Raw genomic sequence first — 22,370 nt, 5'->3', positions numbered from 1 at the left:
ATAGACAAAGTGATTTCTAAATCCACACAGACTCTACAAAATGACACCACACTCTACTTCATCAAAGCAACTGCATAAATAAATGGAAACAAATTATGTGTATATGGAGGTAGATCAATATATACCCATGGAGGTCGATATGAGAATAGATGGATACATAGATGGAGAGAAGGATAGAGGATGGACACATAGGAAGGAAGAGGGTGATGAAGGATAATGGACTGGTGGATGGGTGATGGACAGGTGGGTAGACAGGTGATAGACGGATGGATGGTAGGGAGGCAGGCAGGTGGTAAACAGATGCACCAGCTCGGGCTTACCTTTAGCGTATCTCCTTCCAACAGCTGGAAGCTCCGCGCTCTGAGGCGGATCCCCCTGCCAGCTTCCGTCTCTATTTTATAGATACACTCATGGTTATTATCATAATTGGATGGGAAATTTGGAGACAGTAATGTTCCTTCATTTCCTTTCACACTTGCTCCACATTCAGCTAAAATAAATAGGACATTAAAAAAGAGGATTCAAAAGTGGAATTACTGATTTTAATAGATTAAAAATTCCAACATTATGATCACCCTCTCTTCTACCAATGCATGTCCCTCATCTATGCCTTTTTTTAAATTATAAAAACAGAGTAGTGGCTTACTTTTACAGCTTAATCACGGGGCAGAAAAGACATCCCATTCCCCCCTTTTCAATAGTTTCTTGGTTATTGTAATAGAACGGCCTTCCTCTATGGATGCAGCTCACCACCCTATGAAGAGCTCCCTGGCCACATCTAGGCCTGGTCCCCTCTGCCCACCTGTTTCCCCCTCATGAAATGCCCGGTCATCTCCACGTGCCGATCCTATTGTGAGACCAGCATGCTTTCCTGCTCTTGAACTTCCTGGCATCAAGCAGCGCAGTTAAGGAGGTCTAATGTCACAGAAAGCAGCAGAGCCTTCTGATGGGCCACAGCACTGTCCCGTCCACGCCATCTCAGGATGGAGACCATCCCGTGGCAATCACTATGCTCTTTCCCCTTTTCCTGATGGAAGAACAGGGCTGTTGACTTTCAACTCCAAATTCACACAAAACAAACTTCCTTGAACCACGGCAAATCGACAATAATAAAACCCTAGTTTCTGTTGATCATGGAAAGTCACAAACCCTCAGCATCTGTTTTCTCATCTATGACTGTGAACGGTGTCAGTTAAGAACGCCTTCAGCTCTAAAATTCCATGAAAAAAACAGGGTGAAATGAAGTCACTACGCACACAGACACACATGTGCACGTGTGTGTGACAGACCCCTGGGCTTCGGTATCAAAGACTTTACCAGCCATGAGCCTCCAGCAGGGTGGGTGGGGTGATGAGGACCTGGTCTTCAAGAGCTGCTCTCCATCTTCCCCCTCCGCTGCATGAGACCAAGAGGATGGAGGGAGCCTTGGAGGGATGAGGGGCAATCGAGTAGCCACGGGGCTCCCACCCAAGAGCTCTGCCTCTCTGCTGCCTGAGCAGCTGTGGGAGATGGCCCTATGCAGCCTTTCGGAGCAAGCCAAGCCAAGCCAAGCCCCCCAGGTCCAGGCCATCTGTGAGTGCCACAGGCACCGCTGCAGAGGAAGAGCTTTCTCCTGGGACCTGGGGCTCCCTGTCACCAGCTGTGGTGTCTGTATTCTCCTAGGCAGGTTTAGTTCCCTTGGCTAGTGGTGGCTGGCCCAACTACCCTTCCCTCCACACTACCAGAGATTTTTATTCTATTGTTTTGCTTCTTAGCAAACTTGCCACACGGAGAAATGTTTTACAGATTTGTGAGTGTCTGAAAAGTTTTAAAGTAGGTTCAAGCCATCACAACGAGGCTGAGGCATAAACTAAAATAAATGGTGTTTGCTAGCACAAATTTTCTAAGTTCTCTACATTCACTCATAGTTCTCCCAGTGGTCCTATGTGACAGATCACTAAGCCTCACTTGTAGATGAGGAAACTAAGGCATGCAATGATTCACAAATCAAGGCTCTTTCCCAAGGTCACAAGGTGAACGTAGACTTGAGAGGTACAAACAGTAAGGGCTCAGGAAGAGAATGACACTCTTCATAGCCTGAATGATGCTGAACACATTTTATATCAAATTGTTCACAATAATGCTCCCAATTTATAATGATGAAATGAATATTGGTAGGTTAAATTTTCTAGAAGAGTATGTTATTAAGGACATTTAGTTGAAACAGGTCACCAGTAAGCTGAAGCTTGTGTTAGTCATCAACATATAATCATTTTTCATAATATTCCAAGAAGAAAGGGCAAGAAAGAAGAATTGAGCACTGTAAGCCATGGAAGAACATGAAATCAAACCCAAGGAAGTAATTCTGTACATCTTTTTGTTGGCATTTAGATTTGGAGGCTCTTTTAAAGAAAATAAATAACAAATGGTAGTAACTAAGTCTACACTATGCAAAATAATAACTGCAAAATTAACTGCCCGCTTGTGACTGATACCACTCTGGAGACAATGTTGCTTCAGCTTGTGGGAAGAGAAGACAGGAGCAATAAGCCAGCCTTCTGAGCCCCCACGTCTCACTGCAGACTCACCTCAGAAAGCAAATCTGCTGCATCTGAGCAGGTATTTCTCACAATCTGAGGCACGATGGAGATTTATCAGTAAATAGGCAATGACGACTCTTTGAACCTAACTTACACATGACAACACATCTGCATGGATATCATTATTCCTGGGCAGAAAGAACCAAGATGTGTCTAAGAGCCCAAGAGAAGTTCACTAAACCTGGGCCTACACTGGAGGAGATAACCAGAGGAAGCCAGGCACTTAGGCTCAAAGGCAGGTGCTCAGAAAAACTGTAAGATTTAAGGGATCAAAAAGTCAAAAATTCTTTGAACTTGACTCAAGGGATCCAGTGTAATTCTTCATTACCAGAGCAATTAAATGATTCACTTTTTACATTTTTCAATAATCCATTTAATATTACTTTAAGGTAAATGGATACAAATTTTCTTGATATGAATCATTTGCTGTATTATAAAGAATCCACTGAAATTTTAATTAAAATTGAATTGTTATGGAGAGTTTTGGAATGAAACTAATTATAACTAAATTAACCATGATAGAAAGGAGTCAATTGATTTTTTTTTCCCTTGAATTTTTGTGTACAAAGGCGATAACCTGTGACACCAATGTCCTTCCTCTTCCTCTTGGGCTGCGGTGACAAGCACACCCCTGGGCCTGGATCAACAAGCATTGTTCACAGAGACATTGCCAGGCCCAGGATCCCTGTGGCTTAGCTAATCCTCCACAGTGAGAAAGGCCACGCCCACTGCTGCAGGACACGCCCACCTGTGCAGTCTGCGCTGCCCACCTGCGCCTCGCCCCAGCTCCCTTCAGACACAGCGCTGGCCTCAGGGAACACAGGTGAGTCCTGTGGCCTCAAGGCCTCCTGGAAACTGTGAGGGGCTCTTGAGAAGGCTGTGAGGTTGCCGGGAGAGTGGGTTCGGTTCACTCTGCAAGGGTGTGTGCTTTGGAAGCACAGAAATAGAAAATGGCCAATCAGCAAACCTTGCCCACGACAGAGGAAGTGAGAATCATTTAAAACACAGAGTCCTACATTTACTCAGAGAAGATGTAAAATGGCATTACATTTGACCCATTTATTGTCCTATGCATATTTACTCTTTAATTAATCCTATTATTGGATTAGCTCTTAAGAATCAGCAGCAATTAAAGTTCTAATTTTTAATTTTGTTTCAAATTTTTGAATCAAGAATTTATTTACAGAAACTATGGACTCATTGTCAAAGGAAAATAATGTTTAAATAGAATTGGTCAAATGTATTAAAGCCAAATGCTTTTTAGGGTTCAAAGAAACTTGAAGTCACTATACACTCTGCCTCTGAAATGCCTGTGACCCATTAGGGTAGCTAAGGGTCCGCAGCTTGGTGTCTGTTCTGCTGACAGACTCCGTTCTCCAATCAACAGAGTTTAACAGACTGACTCCGCGAGAGGCCATCTCCCATCTCACGCACATCTTGAAGAACTGCCTCGTCAGGTCCTCACCTGGTGCTTTATTCAGATGTGGGTGCACAGCTTTAAGACCCCCTACCTGGGAACACTCTGTGTCTAGGGAACTGAAGCCAAGTCCCGGAGGCAAATGGACCCACCTCAGCTTGCATGGGGCTGTTCTGATAAGCCTGCAAACACTTCTCAGGTGGGAGCACACCCAGCCTCCCCATAGGTGCCCAGCTGGGCCACCCACTGGCCACAGTGCAGGCTGACAGGCTGTGGTGGTGCCGTCAGTCAGTGTGACTGGGTCCTGCCATGCACACCCAGCCTGGGGCCAGATCAGCCTCACACTGGAGGTAAAACTTCCCTCCAGTGCATCTCAGTGCTGTCCACTGTAATGCTGGGCTGCCATGCTCTGGGGACTGTGAGAATCATAATGGAGATTTCCTGGGGACACTTATCTTCCTTAAATCTATTCTCTATCTTTTGCCCTGCTTTCCAACCAAGATGCCACAAAGTATCTGAAATGTCACAGAATAGGCATTTTTGTTATTATCAAACAGTCATGCAGTCATGCTCCTAAAGGCCCTCAGCCACTCAAAAGTCTCTGGCCACAGTGAGGCATGGAGAACAGGAATGGGAGAGGAGATCCAGGACTTGCCCCGAAATGGTCTTCTGTAGCTTGTTTCCCCTGGGCAACCTGATGGTGGGGTATGTGCTCCATGGCCTGACACGGAGCTTGCCTGAGCAGCTGTGTCAGATGGCAGGGGATGTCTGCTGCTGTATCCACGTTGGTGAGACAGAAGTGCTGAGACACCAGCCAGGTCCTTACTGACCAGGTTGAACCCTGGACCAAACCTTCTCTGAAGGTGCACCTACTGTGGACATGTACTCACGTCACCAACAATCCTTCATTTTGACATAAATCATTTAGGACAGCTTTCTCTGCCTTGCAGCTAAAGCAATCTTGAATGGTACTTGGGTAATTAAACGCTCAGAGGTGCCACAAGAGAGATCTTGAGCACATCTAGAGGAGATGAACAGCATGGGGTATATGAGATACATCATCATAAACAAATAATTAGATAGAAAAAGCCCAAGAGGAGTAAATGCAAATGAAAAGAAGACTTCTCCTCCATTTAGGAGTGAACTGGAAAAGAGGGAAAGGGTGGCTCAGGTGTTATCCAGGAAGTGTAGTGAGAACCTGTGGATTAGGAAAATGAGGGGGTGCTCACGACTCGGTCAACATCCTAAGGCCACCTGCCATCTCTTGGGTGGACTTGCAAATTTTGGTCATGGACAAATCATGGCTATTTCATAATTTTAAAGGAACACAGAATATTGCTGAATCAAGTTTTCTAGATCTAAAGAGAAGCTTTAAGGGAGGTCACCTGGTTCCTTGGGTGAATAGGTGGTCTCAGGGTGAGGTGGCTCACCTGAAAGCAGCTCTCAGCCTGGGGAAGACCAAGACACAAGGCAGCTTTGATGGCACAGGCAGCTCCCAGGGAAGACGGAAGACTGCTTCTCCACAGTTCAAAAGTGGGTAGAGGGGTAGTGGGGTGCACTCGGAGGACAGGAGTCCTCGTCCTGAAGGGAGGGGCCAGCCCTCCATGTAGGGGTGCTTGGAGACAGGCACGGGGTAGGAAGGAGAGCCAGGGCTCTGTGGTGGGGGACTCAGTTCCAGCAGAAGCATGCTGAGTGGGAGCCCTGGGGGACCTGGGCGTCTGGCCCCTCCAGTGAACGGAGGACCCTGTGTTGCAGGGTTGAGAACAGTGCCCAGGGTGTGGGGTAGGGTGATTCACCAGGTTCTGCTGAGGGACAAATGGGTTGAGGTCTTGGATGTGGACAGTGCCTTCTGTCCAGAGTGGACAGCCTGTGTTTCCAGGGCTGGTGGGCTCCATCCAGCAGCCAGAGGCCCAGCCCAGGAGAGGAGCAGGAGAGTACACTGGGCCTGGACACTGTGACTTGGGTGAGCATGACCTGAGAGCTGGGCACAGGTGGGGTCCTTCAGAACCAGGAATGAAGAGGGGTAGGCAGTGGGGGAGGAGGAGGGACACACCCACTGTGCCAGCTGGTGTGTTTTGAGGCTATCAACAGCACCTCTACTTAAAGGTATCTTGGCCAGGTGGGCTGGGAGGAAAAATCAAGAGGGTTTATAGGGTCAGAGCCAACTTAGGTCCCATATGTGGGTGGTGGTTAAAAGCAGGACCCAGCTTCACAGCACCTTAGGAGCTCTGCGCCCTTGGGTGAAGTTCTCAGATTCTTTGTGTCCTAGAATTCCCATATTTAAGACAGAATGACCATAGACCTGCTCACTGCATACAGATTAAATAAAATACTCATGCCTGCCCTCCAGGAAGCGCTAAGGACCCGTTGCTGCTATTCCAGGTCTAGATATTGTGGAATATTCTAGACAACAGTGTAACAGGCAGAATAACAAGAAAGGCAGTGCAAGGTAATGAATCTAGATAAAGCAGGATGACAGCAATGGACAGGGTGACCGCAGACCAGCGAGCGCCACGTGTTCGGAAGCTTGCAGGATCTCACTGAGGGAGGGTCGTTTCCTGGGCCTCCGTCTGTCTCTGGCAGGCCTGTCTCACCTGGGGATCGGGGTCCGGGCAACTCTGGTAACACTCAGATCATTCGCACAGGCTGTGCTTCTTTCAAAGACAGTTTTCAAAACCTGCCTCCAGTTCTCAAATGAAAGTCACAACCAAAGTGGGAACTCTGCTCTCAGGAGAGGGTGGCCTGGAGGACTTTGCGGACTGGGTGGCCTGGCATGAGGGGGAGGTGGTGTAAGTGGGTTCCTGAACCTGCCTGACGGCTGCCGCTGGATGGAAACCTGAAACACTGCCTGGTGGTTGACTCACACGGTGTTCCTAAGTCACGCTGAGGGTTGGAGAGACGGGGGCCATGAGGAACCTGGGGATGACGCGTTGACATGCTAGACCTTCCTGTGTGTAGCCAGATCTTATTCCCAGGGTGACCCCGGCTGCCCCGGAATGTCGGCTGGTGAGATTAGTCCTCACGGACTCCGAAAGCACAACACCAGGGTGATCTCTCACCCACCTCTGCTTCTAGGCCTTTTTCTCTAAGTTAAAGGAGCAGGAGGCAAAACCCACCATGTGCCCAGCATGGCTGAGGCCAGTGCAGACCTCTGCCCGAGCTGGCGATGGGCCTCCTGGCCATGGTCAGCACCTTCCTGCAGCCAGGGGTCAAGGGGTCCCTCCAGGCCCTCAGAGCAGCATAGAGCCAGCCACCCCTGAACTCCACCTCCGACCAGCACTCCCACCCAGCAAGAGCCCAGGACGTGTCTCCAAGTACTGACAGGGAAACTCCTCGAGTCCTGCCCTCTCTAGCCTGGGGCCACCTGACAGTCCACAGCAGGCCCACGTCAGAGGCTCAGCGGACAGGAGGCCAGGGTGCTGTTCCAGATGGTCATCACTGCTCTGCCAGGAGAGTGTCACTTCCAACCAGTGTGTTACCAGAGGCCCCTCTATTCCACCTGGGCGTCTACCTTATTATTATTTCCCAGATTACTTGTATACACATGTACCTGTACTTTCCCTCCATAAATATGCTTGACAGATGATTACGTTCACTCTTGTTCAGTCGTAAATTTTAGAGCTGAAAGGGACACCCTTCACAAGACAACTCCACAGTGTGGGCTGGGTCCAGCCTGGGCCCGCACCTCCCTGTCCACCCCACTCTGCTTCCTGGCTGGGCGGAGCCCTGTCCCCACAGATGAATGAAATGAAAGCGTGTGACCACCTACCCACACACCTTGGCAGAGGTGCACTCCACACACGGCGGCCCCCACCCAGGCAGGCAAGCTTGGTGGCACCTTCTAAGCGGTATCCCGGGAAGCAGGAGAAGGTCAGCGAGTCCCCCACGCCAAAGTGGAACCCGATTCTGCGGCTGAAGGCAGGGACTCCAGGGTCGTCACACGGCTCCAGGTCATACTCTGAGACAGGAGGAGAGAGAGTGAGCATGTGGGGTTGGTCCATGCCACACGGGGACCTAACAACTCAGCCAGAATTGAAAGAGGTCTTGTTAAAAATATGAAAACAGGCAGCTGTTCCCAAGCTCCGCTGTGCTCCGGGGGGTTTCTGTCCCTTGCATTGGGAGCTCTCCTTTGACAAGTGGTGTGAATACTAATATTTTTAAAATTCAGACACGCAGCACTGTAAAGTGAAATGACCCGCTTCGGAGGCGCCCCTTGGAGAGTGTGGGGCGATTTGACTGATACTTCTGCCGACATCAGTTTCCGCGCTGCTTTTAAAGGCGCTTTGCAACCAACGAGACACAGAGCGCAAGAGAAAAGCCATGTGCAGCGTGGGTTGAGGAAAGCTCCCGTGGCCCATTTCACCTCTCAACCTGACCCAGGAATGAATAGAAAATATTCTATAAACTAGAAATTTCTATAAACCACCCAAGAAGAAAATGCTGACACAGTTTTCTAAAAGTCCTTATGCTGGCACGTTGCTGTGCCCTGAGGGGGAGTTTTCAAGATAGTGGTGTTGACAACAGCCCTTCCCCACCCCTCCAGACCTCGGTACATGGGCGAGGTGCTCTGGTTGATGCTGATCCCTGGGTCTGTTGTGAAGTCTGGGTTTTCACTAACTGTAAGTCAGACAGAGTATGGACAGGAGCCTGGATGGAGCTTCCTGCTGTGCCTCAGTATGAGACGCCGAGAGCAACCCTTCATCAGCGTTCTCCATATTTTTCAAATCTGAGTCTTTTTCACTTTTACCACTTGTCTGGTTGCTTGTTGGCATGTCATTGCTGGACTGATGCCGCAACCCCGTCCAGGGGCGTGGGGTGCTCTTCCCACGCTCCTTCTCCTCCTCCCTGAGCCTGCTGGTCTTCCGTGGGGCTGTCAGATAGTCTTTGTCCTGCTCTGCCTTTGGGTGAAAACCTCCCGTAATGCCTGTGTTCAGACTACTCTGGCCATTCTTAAAATGTAACTAATTTGACCTTATTTTAGTGCAACCCAGGAAGAAAGATATAAATGATATCCTGAAATTGCACTCAATAAATACCTATTGAAAAACTATCACGTACAAAACATAATGATCCAATACTTAGGAAACACTAAGATGGTGCCGTCTGGGGAACTTCACCTCCCGTCTTGCTGAGGTCCTCCTTCTATGTGAGATGTACTACACCTTCTCCATTCAGATGTGACCTTTCACGCAGTTTCTTTCCAACCCACTGAAAAGTCTCCCGGAATGAGAGAGTGATTTGGTATTACTTTGCGATAGACTATTATATTATGCAAAGAAACATCGCTCTGCTGGGGTTCTTGGCTTGTGTATGTTTAATTAGTGTAGATGATGGCCTTGGAGAGCCACCTGCCTGGAGAGAGAGCCTGGTGCGGAACCGTGAGATTAGATGGTGCCGGCTTTACACCCTGTTGGGTCATGGAAGGATGCTCCTGTCGATCACTAAGCAGTTTCATGATGTGCATTCGCACTGTTTTCATCCCTCATCTAGCACAAGGAAAACGCGTGGCCCTCAGGATTCCATCTTCCCTCCAACTGCGTTCGTCCTTTGTCTGTGGCCATGCTCCCGCTCACTCCCCGGGTTCAGAGGCGTGGGCTGCAGTGCCACCTCAGCAGGAGACATGCTACAAGCCAGCTCGTGACACGCCACCAGGCCAGCTCCTGGCTACTCTCAGCACTAGACCTTTGAAGGACTGAATGTTCCCTGTATCCCCATCATCTGTCCTGTGTCCCCTTTGCCATCTGTCACAGCTCCCACAACGTCACTGTGACCCACAGCTGCCCCACCCCAGCCCTCTGTACTCATCCTCTCAGTGGGTGTGGGAACCTCTGGGTGATCTCTGCTTCTCTAAAAGATCTCCTTCCCCAGCTTCCACAATACCCATGGCCCTCCTGACCCATGGCCCCATCTTCCATAGGAGACTTGGATCCTCACCTCCAACAGCAGAGAGCTGAGCCCAGCTGTGGCCCGGGGCCTGTCTCTTTGCACCTTATACCTGCCCAGCGTCCTGGTCCTGGGCTTCAAACCAGCTGACACTGCTGACTTTCAGGCACGTTTCCTAATTTGAGCCTATCTTATCAACTCAAGACTCTCCACAATCTCCTTTGGGAGTATACCTTAATTTTTCCAAAATAAAATTACGTATTTCCTCCAAACCTGCTTCACTTCTGTGGTTTCCTTGTAACACTGCATGTCACTTACCCAGCCTCTTCTCTCCAGCCTCCCTGCAGTTCACACACACAATCTGACCAGTTCTTCTCCAGCATCACCACCGGTCTGAGCCTTGCATCTGGCCTGACAGATGCTACTGAGGCCTGCGCTCCTTTAGGAGGCTCCGTATGTAGAGGGCCCACCTGTCAGTCTCTGCTCTCACCCTTGCGAAGCCTTCAGGGCACGTTCAGAATCAAGGCGCAGTGGCTTCTGAGTCCTGCAGGCCAACCTGGCTCCTGGCCCCACCCTTCCCTCTCAGTTCACGGCTCTGGCTGTAGGGGCCTTCTTGTGTGCCCTTGTGGCCCCTCCCAACACTGCAGCCCCCCAGGAAGCCCACCCCACGTTGTCCCTTCTCACACACATGTCCTGGCTGTCCATTTCCAGTGTATCAGAGCCCCTCCCTGGAATCTCTTCAGGACAGTGTCTTTTTTCCTGTCCCCATGGACCTGCTTATTGCTCTCTGTGCCCCTGGAGGCTCTGCACTGTGCCTTGGTCCCCAGTGAATCCAGGCTTCTCGTCTCCAGCCCTGGACTCCCGCCAGGCTTCATCCAGCGGCTCAGCCGCACTTGCCAAGTGGAGAAACACATCTCCAGAGCAGTGAGCTCCGCTCTGTGGGGCACTGATGGTTCAGCAGTGGGAGCAGCACCCCTCTGAAATCTCCTGGGAGAGGGAGACAGCCACGTAGAAAGATGAGGTTAGGAATACACAAGTTGTACTTCATGATGTGATGTGTTCTCATGTTGAAATCTGTGCTCCATTCTCACGGTGGTAAGGAGAAGGCACTTGAGAGGAGGCTGTGGGGGCTCTGCCTTCACGGATGGAGAAGGGTCCTTGTCATAGGCGCCGGTCCTTGGTGAGGAGGGTCCTCTGGCCCAACCTCCTCCCTGGCTGGCCCTGCTGCTGCCCTCCACCTGGGCTATGGTGAAGGAGCATGGGGCTCTTGCCCGAGGCTGAGGACCATTATGTGAACTTGCCCCCACCACACCTACCCAGGCTTGTCTTCATGACTGTGGCCTCAGATGTCCCCTGCACAGCAGGAACTGGACTGGGACGACATGGGGGAAGGAGCTGTGCCGCTGGGAGATGGGAGCAGGCCCTGTGCAACCAGGACCACAACGGGCTCTGGGGCCTGCAGAGGTCTGAAGGAGACACACGAAGAGAGAACCTGCACGCAGCGTTGGGAAGTGGCCACGCTCTCATGGTTTGAGGAGAATGACCGTGAGCTGTGTGAATTAGCTGGGAGTTGGCATTCTAGAAGCAGAACCTGCGGGAGCCGGGTCGGGCACCAGTGTGCACAGACAGGGGCCTGACCCCGAGTGCCAGGGGCACCCAGCTTGGCATGGGCATCTCCGGAGGCACCTCACTCCCCAGTGTTGCCATCAGCCTCTGCAGGAGCAGCCAGGACACTCCACCGGGAACTGCTGTGTGAAAGCAGCTTCTAGAAAGAAAAGCGACTGCACTGAGAGGAAGCGTCACAGCAGAAGAGCCCAGGGAGCCATTTCCCACACACCCAGGGAAGTCCCCCGAGGGGCCAGCCCTTCCTCTGTGCAATGAAACTGCTACCTATGTGGTCACTTGAAAAACAGACACCATGGTCTCAGCATCACCTGTGAGCGATCACCACCCCATTTCCAGGCAGAATCTTTCCAGATGAAATTGCGTCTTTAGCGACGCTCAGGAACTTATTTCCCATGAAATGGGATTTGCTCTAAAACCCTGCCGTGTGGCTGTCCTGGTGGGGTGGCCACTTCTGTAAGTTTCCTGTCATTTTCCCTCCGTGGCATATAAATGAACCGCAGGTGTCCAGACTGAGGCTTTGGTTTCCGCAGCCAGGCGTATCCTGAACTCCCCTGCAGAGCTCCGTAGACCCAGCAGAGATCGCTGGCCGGCAGGTGCTGCTTCCTTGATTCTTGCTTAGAGTCATGGGAGAGGCGGTTCCCACTGACACCCTGAATCTCGCTAACTTCTATGATTGGAATGCATCCCCCCAATTTCGCGTCCTGGAAACCTGACCCTGGCATGGGGCACCGGGTCTTGGGTCCTTGTGGAGGGGATTAGGTCATGGGCTGCCCAAGTGGATGGACTCAGCCACTGTGGCAGGCTGGTGGGGCAGGCGTGCTCTCCACGGTCGGCCATATGAGGGCAGGCTTTGTCCCTGCTGCCTTCCTCCACGCAGTGATGCAGCACCTGCGAACCCCAGGCTCCACCACGGTGAGGACGGAATTCTGTTCTCCATCGATTTCCTGTCTCAGGTCTTCACTGCAGCACAGAGAGACGGGGGCACTAATCGCAAGGCGCATGCCTGCCACATGCTGAAGGCAAAAGACTAAGAAATGGATGGGGTGAAACTGAGAAAACCCCGTGGACCCAAGAGAGGCCCCAGGGCTGGGGCACAGCCTGGCCCCACCTCCTGCTCCCTCCAGGGAGAAGTCCACACAGCTCAGGTTGGCTCAAGGTGCGAGGACGGGAGGAAAGGAGTGGTGTTCTCATGGGGTACTGATCGAGTCCCACGCGGGGGAAAGATACGGAGAGGGGGATTTAGGTGTTAGCATTAAGAAGATTTAAGGCTTTGATCTACAGAGGAGCCAGTCTCATGATCACTGCTGATTATAGTGAATTTCCAAACCAAGTTTTGGAGCCAGTTCTGGAAACTCCCCCAAGGCAGGGAAATGGTAGGGACAGATGAAGACAGGAGACAATGGTCCAGGTTGGAGGAAGGCCTGGGGCAGCCTTTGAAGACGGCACTGCACTCCATGGAGCATGACCGCCCCGCAGCATTTGGCAGGTGGCGGCCAAGTTCTCAATACAGGTAGGACGTGATCAGCCCTGCAGGGCAGAACTGGGAGCAAGCAGAGGCCTTCCGTCAAGAGGTCTGTGGAGTACGGGGGACAAGCGGATACCCAATACCGCAGCAACCAACTCACAAGTGCCACTGAAACTTACTAAGGGATTTTTGGGACCTTAAGAGTAAAGGAAATCACATGTGATTTGGGGGGATCGGGGACCATCTTATAAAAGTCACGTTCCATTTAACTGGGAAGAACGGCGTGGACACAGGATTTTCAGGCATCCGTAAGCACAGATCAATACGACAGCTTGCACCCACGGGTGACTGTACCAGAGTTCCCTCTCTGTCAGGGACTGTGGGCTGGACCTGAGAGGCCACTGCAGTGACCTTGATGAGCACATGCTCAAGGAGCACTGTTCTCGTGGCCAAGTGTACCTTGCCCACTTTGATCAGTGTTTGCACATGCTTGGTGAGTGTTTTATCTGATCTGTAAAAAAATCTCCGTCATAAAACTTACACAAATTAAACGCTCTCACCCATACATACAAATAATGTCTGACACAACCCAAATCCCACCCAAATATTTTCTATACATTGTGATTAAAAATGAAACTGCTACTGAACTTTGGAAACATTGTCACTGTGAATGATTGTGCTGGGACAACCTGAAGCCATGCAGCCTGTGTGTCTGTGTGGGGTGTCCGTCAGGGGCAGGGCTCCAATGCAGCACTGCATCTGCTGGGACAGCAGCTACGGGACCAGAGGACAACTGGTCCTGAGCCTGCCTCCCACCTCAGAGCCTTCTCCAAGGCTGACAGAGTGGACCGTGAGCAATGAGCAGGAAGTGCTTTGCAGGAGAGTTTTATTTGTAGTTGTTAAGGATAAACATTCAGATAAAGAAGACAAAAGGTGACATTCTGGTGCCGGCCGTGTGCCCTGGCACCTTGCCCCCTGGAGGCCCAGCCTCCCATACCTCACTGAGGGCCATGTGCTGTAGTTGGACACCCATGTGCACACTCCACAGGGCACAATTATTGCCAGGAGAGAGAAGCAGGTAGAAAGGACCATGATACCTGAAAATGTGATGTTGAAGCCCTCGTAGGAAATAGAGAAGTCGGATATGAAGCGAAGCTGGGCGGTGAAGTTCCCAAACAGGCCGGCCTTGATGGTGTGAGGCAGCACCGACCCCGTGAGCCGGGCCACTGGCTCCAAGAAACTCCCGTCCTCTGTGATAAGCAAGTAGTCGTGGGAACTCTCCAGGTGGAAGGTGTGAAAGGTCAACTGGACCCCTGGGGGGAGGACAGGGGAGAGGCAGAGCCCAGACAGGACAGAGAGACAGGCGGCAGAGTTAACTGTGGCTGAAAACCATTTAAGGATAGGACATCAAGTTTAAGTCAAAATATTGAAATATCTTAACATGAAAATCTAGCTTTGAAATTTGAGATAACATGGATCAAATCAGGTAGTTTAGAAATGAAAGAAAGGACAGGGAGACCCCAAGCAAATGTTCAAATATGTAAGCGCAGCCAGAGACCAATGTAGGTATAGATAAAGATGTGGATGAATAGATGTACAGAGAGATGTGGGTGGAGACCTGGATGTAGGTCTTCATAATGTCAAAGTGGCTAAAATTCTAAACAACTTTTTTAAAAATGGCAAACTTATGCAAAAAAGAAAGATTCATAGTACATTCCTACCATGAACCCAATGTTGTTAACCTACATTTTTTCTGCACAAAATGCCCTTTTCCTAGTCTGTACCATACTGACCTTCAGTATGAAAGTAAGGGTGTCTATTTGGCAAGGTGTCTTTGGATTTTATGAGGATTAATGTTTTGTATGGGATGGGATAATTCTAGATAGACTTAAAACACAAGCCAGGTACAAAAATTTCCCTAGGTTAATAATATAAATTAGAACTTAGATAATTGCCTATTTTCTTTTATTTAATCAAATTTATATTCTATTGAATCAGTGCCTCTATTCCTGATGATTATGCCTGATTTCCACTTTATCTTCACCTGCATCTACCAGTTTATCTGATAAAAGGCAAAACAAGGAATTAAGTTTGCTTGTAGCTTCAATGATTAAAGGCCATTTTTCTTCCAAAATCTTATTAAAAGAAGGAAATGGGAGCCTTCAATATGCATGAGGATGCTGCCTATCTTTCTGTGCACACAGCAGCGCCTCTCTGACCCAGGCTCCTGCCCTGCTCCTTGTCCTGTGGGTCTGAAAACCGTGACAGGCATACCCTTGCCGTGAGAGACTTCGATGGTCCACGTGCAGTTCAAGGAGTTAGGATAAAAATCTGGAAACCCCGGAGAGAGGACCGTCCCACTCTTCCCGTGGATGTAGCCTCCACATAGTGCTGGAAATGGAGACAGGATTGGAGTGTCAGTGGTTCACAGCAACTGCTGGATGTTCTAAATGACATTGAATTTACATGAGGCGTGGAACAGGATTTATTGTCATATTCATGAAAAACATACAAAGCCTGAACTTCATTTTCATGGAAATTCCCCCCCGCCCACCACCCAGTTCCCAGGAAGGTGTCCCAGCAGCTCAGCAAACAGCCTGGACAACGGTCCAAGACAAAGAGGCTCTGCCATCAGTAGCCCACGGGAAAGCACAGACCAGGGCCCTGGGGCCGCTGAGTTCTCAGCAGCTCTTCCCTGAGCTGTGTCCTTGCAGAGACATGCCAGGTCCAAGCTACACCAGGCATCCATTTTTGAGGGAAGAAAAAGGAAATTAGGCAGAATGATTTCAGCAGAGAAGTAGTAATGGGGTCAGTAGGACATGGAGGTGGGCTTTTTAAAAAGACATTTTACTGTCCATATTTATCCTCACATAGCACAGAGTAGGGTCCACACGCATGGGGTGGAACGTGGTAATTCAGCTCTCGTTCCCAGCGTGTGTCAGTCAGATCAGGGTGATCAGCACGGCCATCTCCTCCCACATTAGAATTGCCTTGTGCTGGGAACATTCAGAACTTTCCATCAGCTCATTGAAATATCTAACTGATCACTGTCAGCCGAGTTGGGAGACGGTGCCAGGGAACACTGGAAGCTCGTCCTCCGTCCAGCCGCGCCCTGAGTGGCCTCCAGTACCCACGGCCCTACTCCTAACCGCTGTGCAGAGCAGCGTGGGGATTCCTGGGAACACAGAAACACAGATGTCCAGCTGCCATCTGACCCTGCCATCCCAGCACCAGGTGTGCCCCCAGAGGAACCAAGTCAGGATGTCACAGAGACACCTGCCCTTCCAGGCCCACAGCAGCTCAATTCACAAGGACCGAGAAAGGGAAAGGACCCAGGTGCTCGGCAGCAGGTGAGTGGATAAAGATGTCCACACACAATGCAGTGTCCACACAAGGTGATGCAATTCACCTACAGGAAAGACGAGTCCTGCCATGCGTGACAGCACAGATGGACCTGGGGGAACTCCAGGTAAGGGGAAGAAACTGGGCGTGGAAGGACAATTCCTGCATGTCCTCACAAAGTGGGCATGTGAGTGCCAGGCCTGAAGCCCAGATGTGGGAGTCTAAACTCTTGGCCCTGCTGCCTGCCACATCGGTGACCCTTGGCGAGTCATTTGCCCTCAGCGATTTCCATGTCTCAGCCTGAAAATGGAAACAGTGACAGGGCTCATCTCACAGCAGGTGTCTGCAGTTACTGCCGCATGTGAATCAATCCTTGGTGTTTAGTAGACACTAAACGCTCGCGGCACCAGCCTCGACAGTTCCAGGAGTTTGAACTTTGGATGATAACAATCCCACACCTGGACTCAGCCAGATGAGCCCTGGGTGTGCACCTTCAAGGGGGAGTGTCTCAGCTTGCCTGAGCTTTTCTTCTTTCCTGTGGTGTCCCTCGAATCTCAAGACCTGGTGCGCTTTCCCATGGTGGAGGCCCCGTGTGGCGTGCACAGGCGGCAAGCGGCAGCCATGGAGAGAGACTCCTGGCAGTGCCCTGCTCTGGCCTCATGCTTCAGCTCAGAGTCTCCTCGTCAAGGCCTCGTGTGTAGCACACAGAGCACAGCCAGGCTGTCCTCTCCCTGCAGCTCCTGCTCTGTGTCCTCGAGTCCCCCTGACACGTGACTGGGCCCCAGCACGCCCAGGGAGCTGGTAAATCCGACTGCTGGGTGAGTCTGTGAGGAAGCCTGCGGACAAGATGACAGACTGGATGGCGAGGAGATCCGCCATCCCCGGGTGGACGGGCATCCTGTCCCACAGAGGGTGATAGAAGGCAAAGGTGGACCAGGACAGCTCTCCTCCTAGCTGGGAGACTCTTCTCTTCTGACCACGGGCAGTGGCGCTCTTGGCTCCTGGGGCCTCAGACTCAGGCCTCAAGACACCCAGGGCTTGCTGATGGCAGGGCGTGGGGCTCCTCAGAGCCACAACTGTGTGAGCCAGGCTTTCAACTTCTGCTGTGTGTGTGTGTGTGTGTGTGTGTGTGTGTGTATGAGAGAGACAGACAGACAGACAGACAGACAGACATCCTGGTGCTCTGCCTTCTGGGGAAGCCTGCCTCTTGAGTGTCACTGAGCCAGTCCCTCCACTTCCCTGCTCCCAGACCTTAGGTGTCAGATGGGGCAGTGTCCTGCTGACTTCTGGGTCCTGGGGTGATACGACTTGGCCCATGGAAACAGCTCAGGCAGGGTCTTGCAGGTGGACACTCGCCCAGCAGCCTCATGCCCTGCAGCTTTGCAGACAAGAACCTCCTTCATCTCCCCTCTGTGGGGCTCTACTGCTGCCTGTGGATGGTTTGCTCTTCCCTCTAACCAGCTAACGTGAGTTATCATTAAATAAACTGATACCTGGGATGAATTTCATGTATTAATGAGTCTCCCAAGTTCTGCTTCATGAAAGCTGCTTCCACAAATGATGTTTCAAAAGGGTTAGGTAATTTGTGGGAGGCAGAGCTTGCCTTGCGATGCTCCCCAGCCTTTTACGGGAGCAGGTCGCCTCTTTCCGAGGGGAAACCAAAGGGGACAGCTACCTAACAATCGGCAGAATAGAAGCCTTACAGAATTAGCTCTGGAATACCTCAGCCATTTCTCAGAAGGATTTCACATCTTAAAATTGCATTGAGTCTATTTGTCACTGTGATGGGGTAGCATTAGATATAAATCTTGAAATTGATTCATCTAATTAGGAAGAAACTGCTGTTATTTGGGCCCTGTCCTCAGGCCCAGAGAATAACAAACAAAATAGACAAAAACAGTCCGTCCTCAGAGAGCACGCGCTCTACTAGGAAGAGAAAGGCTGAGACCCACAATGATATAATGTGTTGGTGCTGGACGATGGCAAACCCCTGTGAGAGAACCTAAGCAGGAGGACAGGGTCGAGGGTGTGAGACCTGGGGGGCTGGGTCATCAGCCTCAGGGGCCAGGGGTCTGCCCTAGGAAAGTGGTCTATGAAGAGGGACTTGAGAGAAGAGAGGGCCTGTGGCACCTGAGCGTGAACTCAGGTCTGAACCTAGCAAGGACCGAGCCTCAACGCCACTGGGCCCACACAGAAGGACTCCAGGTGACCAGGATGGTGTGGACAAAGGAGAGAGGGTCCTAGGCGGATTTCAGGATGCTGACAGAGGGCAGGCCCCATGATGGCCTTGCAGCTCTCATAACGCATTTGGTGCTACTGACCCAGGAGGCAGGGCCTCTGCAGGGCCGTGCTGGAAAGTTACATGGGCTACCTAGGGTTTAGCGTGATCATAAGGTTGCTGTATAAGAACACATAGGAATGAAGCATCACACGGCAGGACATTGGAGGCAGCTGGTCAGACAAGGGCAGACCCTGGCTATGTGTTGAAGGTAGAGTCACAGAATTTTGTGTAAGTGACAGGTGGGCATCATGACAAAATAGGAGGACTAGAGGATGACAGTCATCAGCCCAAATGTGAAGTAGCTGACAGGTGAGGAGGGGCACAGGTGAAGAGGCAAGGCCAATACATAGGGGCTTTGGATACACAAACATCAAGGTCTGTCGGACACCATGTAGAAGGTTGACCCGAGATGGATCAACAGAGCTCGAGGCCTGCTAGACTCCATGTAGAAAGTTAAATGGATCCATGGAGATAGAGGCCTGCTAGACTCCATGTGGAAGGTGAGATGGACCCATGAAGATAAAGACCTGCTAGACTCCATGTGGAAAGTGAGATGGATCCATGAAGGTAGAGGCCTCCTAGTCTCCATGTGGAAGGTGAGATGGACCCATGGAGTTGAGGCCTCCTAGACTCCATGTAGAAGGTAAGATGATCCATGAAGATAGAGGCCTCTTAGTCTCCATGTGGAAGGTGAGATGGACCCATGAAGATAGAGACCTGCTAGACTCCATGTGGAAGGTGAGATGGACCCATGGAGATAGAGACCAGCTAGATTCCTTTTGGAAAGTGAGATGGATCCATGAAGATAGAGACCAGCTAGACTCCATGTGGAAGGTGAGATGGACCCATGGAGCTTGAGGCCTGCTAGACTCCATGTAGAAGGTGAGATGGTCCATGAAGATAGAGACCTGCTAGACTCCATGTGGAAGGTGAGATGGACCCATGGAGTTGAGGCCTCCTAGATTCCATGTGGAAGGTGAGATGATCCATGGAGTTGAGGCCTCCTAGACTCCATGTGGAAGGCTGACCTGAGATGGCTGCAGGAAGCTGCACGCCTGACAGACACCATGTGGAAGGCTGATACTAAGAGGGCTTACCAAGGCACAGGAGGGACAGCAAGATTGCATGGGACCAACATGGTGAATGTGGACATATTCAGGAAGACTAAACCCAGTGTCAGCAGCTCAGTGAAACTGCCAGTGTCCAGAGAGGACACTGGACATGTAGCTGGTGTGTCAGGAAGAAACCCAGAAGAGTGGAGCTGAAGCCACACGTGGTAACTGTCACTGTCTGACTGGATGGGTATAAATGAGTACATTAGCTTTTCGTTTTTTATGAAGAATTTAAGCATAAAGAATTAAAAACACTTTATATAAAATTGACAACATATATCAAATGTTGCTAGGAATCTGTACCTGAAAATCTGTATATGCTACATAAGCTGATAAATTAATTCATGCCAAGCTACATTTAAAAGTTATACAATCCATAAATCTTTATTTCACCCTGTGTCCTAATATCATTAAGGAAAATGGAGCATGTCCCGGGAAAGCCCGAGTGAGAACACTTCAGCTCAAGCTGATTCATTGACACAGACAGAACCCAGACGTCACAGCCCCCAACACAGACCACAGACAGAGCCGCAGGCAAGGAAGCCGCGATGCTTATCTTGACTCACACAGGTGAAGCTACAACACAGTCCAAGTCACACATTACGAAGATCTGAGTAAAAATAGCTCCGTGTATAGTCTTCGATTTTTTTCAAGGAAAGGAAATTTGATGTGTAGAGAATAAATTGATATTCTCATCTAAAATCAAAGAGAGGAGAAGAGGGAATAAAATGGGCTTCTTGGCTTACATTTTAATGCCCAGATGGGTCTGGGTGGTAGGCATGGAAAGACATGCAAGGTCCCCCAGTGGAGCCACCAGTTTAGCCACACACGACTTGAATTCCACAAATCGCCCTTCACTCACTGCAGAGTCTTCTCTGAGTAGTTATGAAAGACAGTGACACTTTACTTCTGCTTTCCTTATGGCTGTGATCTCTTGAGTTGTAACCCTCTGTTTGTATTACGACCCACTAAGGCCCCAGATCCAGCCTCTCAGGAATCCTTTGGCTATAAGACTAACATTCGCAAAAGTGAGGACAGGAGAAGAGGTGATGGGAAGAGCTGAAGTAATCTTCCTTCCACGTTCAAGTTCAGCTTTGGCCTCTGCTTGAACCTGGGCCTCCACCTGGTCCCCCATTCAAAACCATTTACTGAGGAACGTACAACTCCTTTCCAAACACTCTTCTGTGCTCTTGGACACACGAAATGAGTAAGACAGAAAAGTTCTTATTATCCCAAAATTTATGTTCCAGTGGGGAAGGGAAAATGCACTTTAAAATAAACTAAGTAGACACGAATTATTCTAAGAATAAGAATATTAAGTTGCTTTCAAAACTCAAAGGAAGATGAGGTGGCCGGACTGGATGAATAGCAAAGAGACAGTAGAGGGTGGGCAGCTTCATGTCCATGCTGATGTCCACTCAGGAATGGTGAGTTGAGCAAGTGCTAGAATGTTGGTGGGAAGGTGGAAGGTCATGGGAGTGCAGGTCCATTCAGTGACCTCCCTGTGGTGCAGTCTGCTGTGGTTTCTGTTGCTGCCCATTCCAGGGGCTTGGGTTCCTGATGATCCTCCACGTCAGGCCCACAGAGCTCCCACAGATGCTGCAGTTACTGTCATCCATCATTATTGGCACCTCCCTCCATCCTGTCACCTCCCAAGGCACTGGCCAAAGTCTTCGATAGATGGAAGTGTGCCTCTTTGCACTGTAGCCACTTTGGAAAAATCCACTCCTTGCTGGAACATCAGCTCCAGTTGGATTTTCCATGAATTATTCCGCCTCAATTCTTATGTGTAAAGCATAAACCAAACTGTAAAGAGCATACTGGGTGTCTGATGGAGAACAGGCATGCAGGCAGGTGAGCTGTAAACACATAGGAGAGTGTGTGCAACAGTACTAGAGTTTTGGAAACCTGCATACAGAAGACCTGGGCGTCAGGAACACCCATTAGGCTGAAAGGCTGGCACAGCATTAGCAGCAGCTGGTGAAGGCTGAGTGCATCCTTGCACAGAGCATGGCAAAGAGTGCCTCAGGTGAGGAAGCAGCTCACTACGCCATTTTGCTGGGGCAACCGGAGGGTGAGACCAGGAATAAGTAACTTCTGTGTTCTAGGCTGCCTATGGGGCAGAAGCAGATAATACTCCTGATCCAATGCTGAAATGTTAAAAAAAAAAAATCATTGTTTCCAACAATGAATCAAGAATTCATGGGGCTTTTTGTATTTTAATGCAAAGGAATGTGCAACACCGATGCCTGTTGAGAAAAATCCATTTCAAAATTGAAATTACTGATCCCGAAAGGGTCAGACAAAGCCTCTCATGCATCTACATGAGCTTTAATTTCAATTCATGAACCTAGACAATATTTTTCCCGTTCGGGGGTTTGATCCCGGGATCTTGTCCTTGCCTAGCTAGGCAGCACTCCACCACTGAGCCCTGTCGCAGCCCGAGCCTAGAAAATCTGCCAGCAATCCTAGGTTTAAAGATGGCCGCGTTCATCACCATAGAAGCAAAAGTCTTCGACTTTCCAATCTCGTCAGGTATGACTGAAGGTTCTTCAGTTCCAACAGCTAGGAAGCCCTGTGTTACCACTTGCTCAACTGAACCGTACAAAAGAAAATGTAAGGAAAGGCAGCAGCTCTGGGTGTGCATTTCCAAATTCCATTTTCA

At 50.1% G+C, this 22,370-nt stretch overlaps 1 protein-coding gene across 2 annotated transcripts in view; it reads right to left on the bottom strand.

Annotated features, from left to right (window-relative positions):
- The window catches only part of Csmd1 (CUB and Sushi multiple domains 1), a 1,636,907-nt gene that overhangs the window by 288,946 nt on the left and 1,325,591 nt on the right, over positions 1-22,370 (bottom strand). For both annotated transcript variants that reach the window (XM_048792812.1, XM_048792813.1), the window contains exons 19-22: positions 15,245-15,361; positions 14,068-14,283; positions 7,766-7,954; positions 321-490 (exon numbers count right to left, since the gene is read on the bottom strand). In XM_048792812.1, coding sequence (XP_048648769.1) covers positions 321-490; positions 7,766-7,954; positions 14,068-14,283; positions 15,245-15,361 — 692 coding nt within the window. The remainder of the gene's footprint in view (positions 1-320; positions 491-7,765; positions 7,955-14,067; positions 14,284-15,244; positions 15,362-22,370) is intronic.

This window comes from Marmota marmota, unplaced genomic scaffold (assembly GCF_001458135.2).
Source record: "Marmota marmota marmota unplaced genomic scaffold, marMar, whole genome shotgun sequence".
Taxonomy (NCBI): domain Eukaryota; kingdom Metazoa; phylum Chordata; class Mammalia; order Rodentia; family Sciuridae; genus Marmota; species Marmota marmota.
The sequence above is the reverse complement of the archived record's forward strand: the minus strand, read 5'-3'. Positions and strand labels throughout refer to the sequence as shown.